The sequence below is a fragment of the Borostomias antarcticus genome (assembly GCF_949987555.1).
Source record: "Borostomias antarcticus genome assembly, chromosome: 6".
Taxonomy (NCBI): domain Eukaryota; kingdom Metazoa; phylum Chordata; class Actinopteri; order Stomiiformes; family Stomiidae; genus Borostomias; species Borostomias antarcticus.
Window position 1 is genome coordinate 20,270,297 of NC_140239.1, and position 10,000 is coordinate 20,280,296.

At 49.0% G+C, this 10,000-nt stretch overlaps 1 protein-coding gene across 1 annotated transcript in view; it reads left to right on the forward strand.

Moving 5' to 3' along the window:
- nrxn3b (neurexin 3b) overlaps nt 1-10,000 on the forward strand; it is a gene marked incomplete at both ends in the record, with an annotated part of 275,203 nt that overhangs the window by 65,122 nt on the left and 200,081 nt on the right. Inside the window, 2 exons of the mRNA XM_084439792.1 lie at nt 3,593-3,942; nt 7,527-7,688. Of these exons, the coding sequence (XP_084295918.1) occupies nt 3,593-3,942; nt 7,527-7,688 (512 nt within the window). The remainder of the gene's footprint in view (nt 1-3,592; nt 3,943-7,526; nt 7,689-10,000) is intronic.

Genomic DNA, 10,000 nt, shown 5'->3' on the forward strand with positions numbered 1-10,000 from the left:
GAGCTAATAACAGAAGTTAGCCTCCTATTTTTGGGCCTGGTATTTACAGAAAGGGATAGCATGTGTTTGTTTGTGTGCTTATGTGCGTGTGAGTGTGTGTTTGTCTGTGATGTGTGGGATGTGAGCACAGCTCCACGCGAACAAAGCATGACGCAAATGCTAGCCGCGAATGGTCGCTAACAGCCCAGGTTAGCCTCCCTCTCTGCAACCAGGCCAATGGAGCTCGGCAGCGGCTCAGCTGCTGTGGGCTAAGGCTTCATTACCGACACCTCATCATCACCGAACTCATCCCGTTTCTCTCGGCAGCATCATCCCCCGCGGTGCTTTAATACCCTGCCATGATCCAGGAGGTCAGAGGTCATGGATGGTGGCTCAGAGGGGTCATGGCGCCTCCTGTAGTCAGGTCCTCAGGGTCAGGATGGGGGGAGTTGGGTCAGGGTGGGCGGGAGGAGGAGGGACATGGAAATGAAGAGGCTAATTGCTTCCAGTGGATTTTGAAACCCAACCTCACCCAGCACCCGCCACGCTCAGCACGCAAATGGAATATTGATGACGGGCGAAAAATACAGAAAATGAACTGCTTCACGATCGATAGCGAGCCCACAGCTTGGGCAGGCTGAGTTTCAACAATCTAGACTGTTCCACCCGCTTCTCCTCAAACCGCTGCTGCAGCATTGATTCTGCCAAGAGACACGATTTAATTGTTATTACTTAGAGAAACCAAGATGAATCGGATTTAATTGTTAAATTGGTTATTCTTTTTTCATGAAAATATCGGGAACATTCACAACCAGAATACGTGATTAAATGAACTAATAGCAGGAGTTAAGTTAGCCTACTGTGAGTGTGTGCTAGACTACAGACACATTGGTCTCAGTTTGAAGCCCTTCATCGAGACGCAGCGTCAGACAGAATTCTGATTAGAGTGCAGAGGAGGTGGGGCTAGGGCTGCCATGGTGATAACCCCGAGCGATTGGTGGGCGGGGTCAGGGGAGAGCAGACAGAGTCAGGTGTCCACAGGCTTCTGTGGCTACAGGTACAGCATACACACTAGAGGTCCTGTTTCTACCAACTATACACATACATCAAGAATAGAGCTAGCATAGAAACCGTACAAAATAACCCAAAGCTGGACATTGGTTGGAGAGGAGTTGGTCAAACAGCCAATGGCTCTGGTACTGTAGTGACCATTGCAATACAGTCATGACCAGTAGTGACCACTATCATGACTGTGTAAAAGGCTTCCCATCAAGAGCACTGACAACGCAGTCGCAGGGAAGCCTATTAGAATGCACGAGCAGACAGGTAAACGGTGCTTCATAAATCACACATGAAGAGATTTCCTCCATGATTTATACATCGCCTTGAGTGACACTGGAAACCCTTTGAAGATGGATGGATGATTCTCAATGAATCAAGTGAGTGGATTCTTACACAATAAGCTGCACAGACCAATATTTGCCTTTGTGTGAGTCCCTTCCTTTGGTGTTACATTGTTTTTCTCTACAATATTTGAGGATGTTCTATCTATGGACTCCTTTGATAATGAATGCTGTGCAATTTGTCAGACTAGAGGCATGAAATCAGTGGAGCACACAGAGGAGAGAGAGAGAGGGAGAGAGAGAGAGAGAGAGAGAGAGAGGGAGAGAGAGAGAGAGAGAGAGAGAGAGAGAGAGAGAGAGAGAGAGCAGGGCGTTGATGGAGACTGCTCTGTAATCTACAGTCGTCCAGCACCTGTACTGTCTCAGAGGGGGCTGCTATATGCCCGCGTTTTTTGTTGCCCCACCCCGCTAAATGATAAATGGCCTGCATTTATATAGCGCTTTTATCCAAATCGCTTTACAATGGCTTCTCATTTATCTATTCGCACACGCATGCCATGCAAGTGGCTAACCTGCTCATTGGGAGTGATTTGGGGTTCAGTGTCTTGCCCAACGACACTTCAACATGTGGACAGCAGGGGCCGGGATTTGAACCGTCGACCCTGCGATCATTGAACGAACAACCCGCTCTACCTCCTGAGCCACAGCCGCCCCCTCCTCCTCCTCCTCCTCTTCTCCTCCCCCTCTCTCCTCCTCCTCTCCACTCCTCCCATTCCTCTCACTCCCTTCCTCCCGGCCCCTCCCTAGCTCCCTCCCTCCTCTCTTTCTCTGTCTCTCTGTGTTCAGAACAGATGGTTCTCCTGGTTTCTCATGATAACATGAACGTTCCCCGCTGAGGTATCTGGGGTGGTTTGGGAGAGCTGTAGGGCTTTAAGTAAACATGGACACAATACACACACACACACACACACAGGCGCACACAAAGTGAATAATTTAGTCTGGGCTTTGCTGAGGCGTTGACCTGTAAATAGATTCAGGGCCGGACGACTGGACAGTTTAAGAGGCAGGAGTCAGGACTGGCCACAATCCCACGGTCTGGCGCCTCGGAGAGAGGGGGTGGTGGTGGTGGGGCGGAGGTGGGGGCAAACCTAATACTTCCCCCGCCTCTTCTCTGTCTTCCTGTCTCAACCCCCCCCCCAGCCCCCCCTCTTCTCTCTCTCTCTCTGACTGAACTTGAGGAAGGCGTTGAAGAGCTCAGACTAGCGGTGGCAGCAGAGTGATGATATCGGACCGTGGAGGAGAAAGGAGGGTGATTTATATGGACCATTAGGCCAGACTGCGGAGGCCCATAAGCAGTCTGGCCAGAGCTGGGCTGGGACCGGTCCGGGCCTCAGCGGACGGTCATGTGTATTAGGTTTTTATGATATGAATATACAGCGTGCGGTCGGAGAGCATAATCTGATAGCCGATACGATGAGTCATGCTTTACAGTAGGCGGGGTTGCGTGTTCGCGGCCATCGATCTCGACCGTCGCCCTCTGGTGGGCGGAGACATACGGCTCATGTTTAGAGGGATGGCGTCTTGGGGGGGCTGATGGTAGGAGACTCCATGGTTGGTGTATATGTTGGAAATACTGAAGTATTGACTTATTATGGGTCATAATAGCACACCAGCCCTTGGATTATCACATACACAATTTTCTCACAAATCCCTCTCAGATGTTCGATGTTGGTTCACATTTTTGAGTTGTATGTATGACCTGACTGCTAGGTGTATGACTACAGTATATGTATGCTAAGTGTTTGACTTCATGTATAAGTGTTTGACTACCTTTATGTTGTTTGACTACGTCTATGCTACGTGTATGACTGCATGTATGCCAGGTGTTTGAATACCTGTATGCAACTGTATGTGTATGACTCCCTGTATGCTAAGTGTTTGACTTATGTCATGTACGATGACATGTATGATGACTGAATGACCATCTCTTCATCGCAAAAAAAACAAAAACAAACAAAAAGCAAGGTTGACCAAGGCACTCTTCATAACCTGCCCCTCAATTATATAACTAAATAAAAACTAAAAACTAAATAAAGGTTATGAATGAATGAATGAATGAATGAATGAATGAATGAATGAATGAATGAATGAATGAATGAATGAATGAATGAATGAATAACGAACAAATGCCTTTATTCTCATGGTGTTTAGCAGAACGAAAAGCTTAAGGACTCCGACACTCAGACACGCCACGGCGCGGCCTTCATCAGGGCAGTACAGACTAACCGCCGTTTCCTCTTATCTCTTCGTGGTTCTAGCGAGGGAGGAGAACGTGGCCACGTTCCGCGGTTCCGAGTACTTCTGCTACGACCTGTCCCAGAACCCCATCCAGAGCAGCAGCGACGAGATCACGCTGTCCTTCAAGACGTGGCAGCGCAACGGCCTCCTGCTGCACACCGGGAAGTCGGCCGACTACGTCAACCTGGCGCTGAAGGACGGCGCCGTCTCGCTGGTCATCAACCTGGGCTCCGGCGCCTTCGAGGCCATCGTGGAGCCTGTGAACGGGAAGTTCAACGACAACGGCTGGCACGACATCAAGGTCACACGCAACCTGAGACAGGTAACCATGGGCGACGGACCAGGAATGAGCGATGATGATGATGATGATGGTTTTGATTTGTGATAGTTTCTCATTTCTCTCAGAGCGCTCAGAGTGTTTTTAAATTGGAGAGTTGAGAATTTCACATTGAGATCTGTTATCACGTTGTGCGAGTTGAGCAAAGTCACGAGAGTCGTTATGAGTTAGCGTGTTGAGTTATCTCTGCGGAGCATTATTTCTTGTTCCTTCATTTCTTGCTAGTAGGATGAATAGAACTGCGTGGACGGTCTGAGGATATGATTGATACAGTAGCTAATTGGCGCCACCAGAGCACCTGCGTTCCCTTCTCTTCCTTATCTGCGCGTAGAACTCCCCAAGAGTTCCCCAGGAATTTCCTTCATTTAAACTTATCTGCTTTATTCTCCCCTAAAGCTGACACTTCTGTCCGGAGGTACGGTTGTGGCTGTCTGCCGGCTGTCTGAGAGAGGGTGTCTGTTTTCCTGTAAAACTCTAAAGGAAGTGCTTCTCTATAATGCCTGGGAGACCGCACACCGGACACTTTAAAGACGTCCATTAACTCGGCGCCTCTGACAGAAAGGCGTCCTGTCGACGGGCTTTTTAGACGTCAGGATCTGAGCCTGCGCTGCCGGTTAGACGGGAGTTACCGCGGATGTCATGCCGCCGGCGCTGCGTGTGGCGTGGCATCGTGGCGTGGCGTCACGGTGTTATGTTATTAACACAGGCGTGGGGATGGACTGTGGGTTGATATCATATCGGATGATGTTCACATCGAGTCGATCAGAAACTGAATAGATACGTTCTAGATAGCTGTCTGCACACAAGAGCAGCTGCATGGGAATGTTGTATAGCCTGGTCACATGTGAGGGAGGGGAGGTGTTTCAGAGAGTCATTGGACACTTCACTCAGGCACTGCTGCTGGAACGAGAGGAGAGGAGGGGAGAGGACAGGGGAGAGGAGGGGAGAGGACAGGGGAGAGGAGGGGAGAGGAGAGGAGAGAAGGGGAGGAGAGGGGAGAGGAGGGGAGAGGAGAGGAGAGAAGGGGAGGAGAGGGGAGAGGAGGGGAGAGGAGAGGAGAGAAGGGGAGGAGAGGGGAGAGGAGAGGAAAGAGAGTAGGGGAGAGGAGAGGAGAGGAGAGAAGGTGAGGGGAGAGGAGGGAAGAGGAGTGGAGAGGAGAGGAAAGAGAGTAGGGGAGAGGAGAGGAGAGGAGAGGGGAGAGGAGAGGAGAGGAGAGGAGAGGAGAGGAGAAGAGAAGAGAAGAGAAGAGAAGAGAAGAGAAGAGAAGAGAAGAGAGGAGAGGAGAGGAGAGGAGAGGAGGGGAGAGGAGAGGAGAGGAGAGGAGAGGAGAGGAGGGGAGAGGAGAGGAGAGGGGAGAGGAGAAGAGAGGAGAGGAGAGGAGAGGAGAGGAGAGGAGAGGAGAGGAGAGGAGAGGAGAGGAGAGGAGAGGAGAGGAGAGGAGAGGAGAGGAGAGGAGAGAGAGTTGAGAGAGTAGGGGAGAGGAGAGGAGAGCAGAGAGTAAGCAGTGAGAGTTGATGTCCTGACCGAGTGTTGAACAGGTTGGTACAGGTTCTATCCTGTTCTAAGAGGTTGGTACAGGTTATATTCTGTTCTAAGAAGTTGGTACAGGTTCTATCCCAGCAAAGAGGAACATAATCTCACAGCCATGTGTCAGCATGGCAGAGCCAAGGGAGAGACGATCATCTCCTGTCTTCTCTCTCTCTTTCTTTCTCTCTCTCTTTATCTCTCTCTCTCTCTCTCTCTCTCTCTCCCTTCCTCTATCCTCTTTGGGAGACACACTTTGTTAGACTAACCCTGTCCAACCATTCATAAAACTGGTCATTCTAACTACTAACCATTATCTAACCGTTATCTAACCAACTAATGTACTAACACCCTGCCTTTTCCATCTTTGCTTTAATTTTGCTTTATTCCATCCTTATTAACAACCGTTTTTTGTTCACTATTCTTTTGATTTCCTTTCTTCCCCCTTTTCCTGGAAAGCAATCAGGCATTGGACACGCTATGGTAAACAAACTACATTGTCTGGTAGATATCATTCTTATTGTCTTTTTTTGGGTTTGCCGTGTGTCCCCTCCCCCAACCCCCCCTTCTTTTCTGTTCTCTTTGAGTTTCATCCTAGACACTCTTCTCAAAAAATGCGGAGACGGGTTTGTATCACCAGACTTTCTTCACTTCTAATCCCCTCCTCCTGCCCCTCTACACCCCCCACCCCCCTCTCCCAAAAATCCCCCCTGTCCCTCTCCCTCTTTTTTTTCACTCCCGTTTTTACTTGTTTTGATCCCCGCCCCCTTTTTTAACCACTTTGCTGCGAGGCTCGACAAGTCTCCGGACGGCCACCAGATCTTGACCTTTGACCCCTGGGCTGGGGTCACTCTTCTTCCTCTTCTTTTTTTTTTGACGCCAAGCCCCCATTTTTTGTGCGGACTGTCGTCCAGAACTGACAGAAGCTTGCCACAATCCCAGCAAAACAAGATGGCGACCCCGACCAGCAGCCAACAACGCGATCTTTAAAAAAAGAAACAAACAAACAAACAAAACAAAATCCAGATGGCGACGCCCATTGCGGGAGCTCTGACAGTTGTTTCCCACTCACACTGCGCATGGCACGGCCATCATCATCATCCACTTGTCACTACCGGACCCCTATGACCTCACCCATAACCACTAACACTCTAATTCACCTTTCACACCTTTCACCTTCACTCACTGTACCCCGTTCCCCCCCCCACCCCTGTGTGCAGTGGTAGCATGCTGGTGATGGTGGTGGTGTTGGTGTGTTTGTGTGCGTCTAACCTCCCTCCCAGCCCTGGTCTGGGCTCTCTTCTGCATATGCCCATCCCGCTTGGCTTGCTCGCGCTTCGTATGGCGTCATCAGAACACGTATTCCCTTTACATGTCCAGTTATACGTGTTTTTTGTTGACCTCCGGAAGATGAAAACCTTGGTTTGCACCTCTGTGAAGTTGAGAAATCCCCCTGTGTTATGCATGTGTGTGTGTGTGTGTGTGTGTGTGTGTGTGTGTGTAAGAGAACATGTGAGTGTGTGTGAGCATGTGTGTGTGTGTGTGTGTGTGTGTGTGTGTGTGTGTGTGTGTGTGTGTGTGTGTGTGTGTGTGAGACTGTAGTTATCAGATATATCCCAAAACCTAAGACAAGTACAATCGATTTGTCCTTGGGTCAAACATTTACTAACCTCCCCAACCTGAATCTTCGAAACTGAATGAGAATCCATTCTCTTACCCCCATCAAAGATAAAGAAAATATGCTTCTGCCATATTTTTTTTACCTGTCCTGTGAACCTATGACTAAAACTCATTTAAGAAACCAAACACTGTCTGATACAAACAACTGCTCCAAAATACAATCGCTATAGCCCAGTTAGAGACTGGATGAGGGGCAACCTGCTACATTCTAGAAACAAAAGAACATTCCAGAGCAGTTAGTTAGTTAGAACCCAGTTCTATAAGGCAGTCCAAGGAGGGAGGTATTTGCGTTCAGCAGACGGCGGACGAGAGGGTCGGAGAGCCGAGGGTGACGGTTTTTGGTGTGTGTTGCCCCCCTGGAACAGGTGACCATCTCGGTGGATGGGATCCTCACCACCACAGGCTATACCCAGGAGGACTACACCATGCTGGGCTCGGACGACTTCTTCTACGTGGGCGGGAGCCCCAGCACCGCTGACCTACCAGGCTCCCCGGTCAGCAACAACTTCATGGGCTGCCTCAAAGAGGTAGGAGGGCTGCTCACACACTTCTGAACATGGACGCAAGTACGCACACACACACACGCACGTGCACACACACCCTCGCTCAGCATCCAGTTAGTGCGGAGATGTGAAATCAGCGTGGTTCTCTCCCGCGTAGCCAGGGGAGCAGGGGGAAATGAAATTGCATTATCAATTAAAGCTGCTGAGTCGGCAGCGCGCGTCTCAGCCATTCAACATCCCCCCGCTTAATGTAATTCATAACATTCACGGCAGTTGTGCGAGGGGGAAGAATGCCACCCAAAATGGGTTTCTGTCATGTGCAGTTTGCAGCCTCAGCTTGACTGCAGTGCTGGAACAATCTCACCGGCCACTAATCTGAGTGGGGATTGGCTGTAAACATTCTGGGTATACTGTACCTGTAGTTTCAGGGCATTCTGGGTATGCTGTACCTGTAGTTTCAGGGCATTCGTAATACAATCAACAGCTTATCCCCCCCCCCCCCCCCCACATCTGGAGATTGGCTTAAAACTGCTCCTCCTTTCCGAGTATTATATTACTCACCCTCACATCTCCAAAACAACACTGTAATGACAAGATATATAGATAGATAGATAGATAGATAGATAGATAGATAGATAGATAGATAGATAGATAGATAGATAGATAGATAGATAGATAGATAGATAGACAGACAGACAGACAGACAGACAGACAGACAGACAGACAGACAGAGACAGACAGACAGATAGACAGATACTGTAGATAGATATATAGATAGATAGATAGATAGATAGATAGATAGATAGATAGATAGATAGATAGATAGATAGATAGATAGATAGATAGATAGATAGATAGATAGATTCATTTTATTGGTCCTCATGGAAATTCATCATGTGCCAACAGCAATCGTCAGACAGACAGACAAATACAATACTGACCACCGCTATGACACAATACCCACAACCGACATCAACAGAACAACTCAACATAACCACAGTCCGTGTGCACAGCATACCACCAAAGTGCACTATGAGGGGTCTCCTCCTCCCTCACGAGGTCCCGTTATTCTGTTTCAGTTTGTTCAGCAGTACAAGGCGCTAATCGCCTGCGAGCCCAACATACAAGAGTATGAGCCTCAAACCGTTGGATATTCAATTATGGTTATCACGAATGAACACATACAAAAGGTCAGCGTTTAAGCATGGATGGGGGGTGGCTGGAGTACCTAGCTGGTCGTTAAGTGGAAAATAAGCAAATGGGCTCTTGCCGTACTGGAGTGCAGCTGGCTCTCTCTTCTGCAGACCAACAGTGTGGTATGATGCAGCGTGACGATGATTGCTCCGATCACTATGGGGATATTGACCTTTAGCTGATATCAAATGTCATTATAGGCCATCAGCTGTTAATGGCGGGCTCTTTGGAATGTCATTGTGTGGGAGAGTATAGGTCCCTGAGGTATTAACCACAGGGACTTACTGTTTATTCTCACGACCGCACAGCTCTGCTTTCATGAGGCCTTCGACACATCCTGGAACTCTGAGGATACAGAGCCGCCCTCACTGATATATTTCCAGATCGGGTGCCAGTTACACCTGTATGTGGTATGTGACAAATAAATCGGACTATGACTTTGACTTCCCGAAAAATCGGAATGGTTACACCCCAAATACGACTATCCTGGACCCCATAGCGGCAGTTTTATCTTCAAACTGCCGTATGGGGCTCCCCGGTGGCTCAATGGGTTAGAGCGCATGCCATGTAAAGGCTAGTCCTTACCGCAGCGGTGTGGGTTCGAATCCAGCCCACGCCCTTTGCTGCATAACTTCCCCTGTCTCTCTCTCTTTCCTGCCTGTCCTTGCATTGTCCTATCCCAACACAGCAGAAATGCCCTGAAATATATGTTTAAAAAAAGCTTAAGTATGAATTATAGTATGGTTTAAAACATTTAAATTTTGTTATGCTGCTATGATAATGGAAGCAGACTGAATTGAACTAGGCAGACAGGGATTCCCCTTGCTCACTAGCTCGTAGCAGGCTCATAGCGTAGAAGTTACTGTACTCACTGCAGCTTTAAGTCCGTCACACGCATTCAAGGATGCGTTCACAGTTTCCTTCACAAAGGGGGAGTTCACAGTGAGCTTCAGGTGAGAACACGGCGTCGGCTGTGTGAACAGTGGCATGTCAGCACGACGCCAGCGGAGAGGTTAAGCGGCAGTGCCCTCCTGCAGTGACCTCCTGCTGTGCCTCTCTCTCTCTCTCTCTCTCTCTCTCTCTCTCTCTCTCTCTCACCCCCACCCCCTCAAGTCTGGACGAAGACGTTCATTTGGGTGATT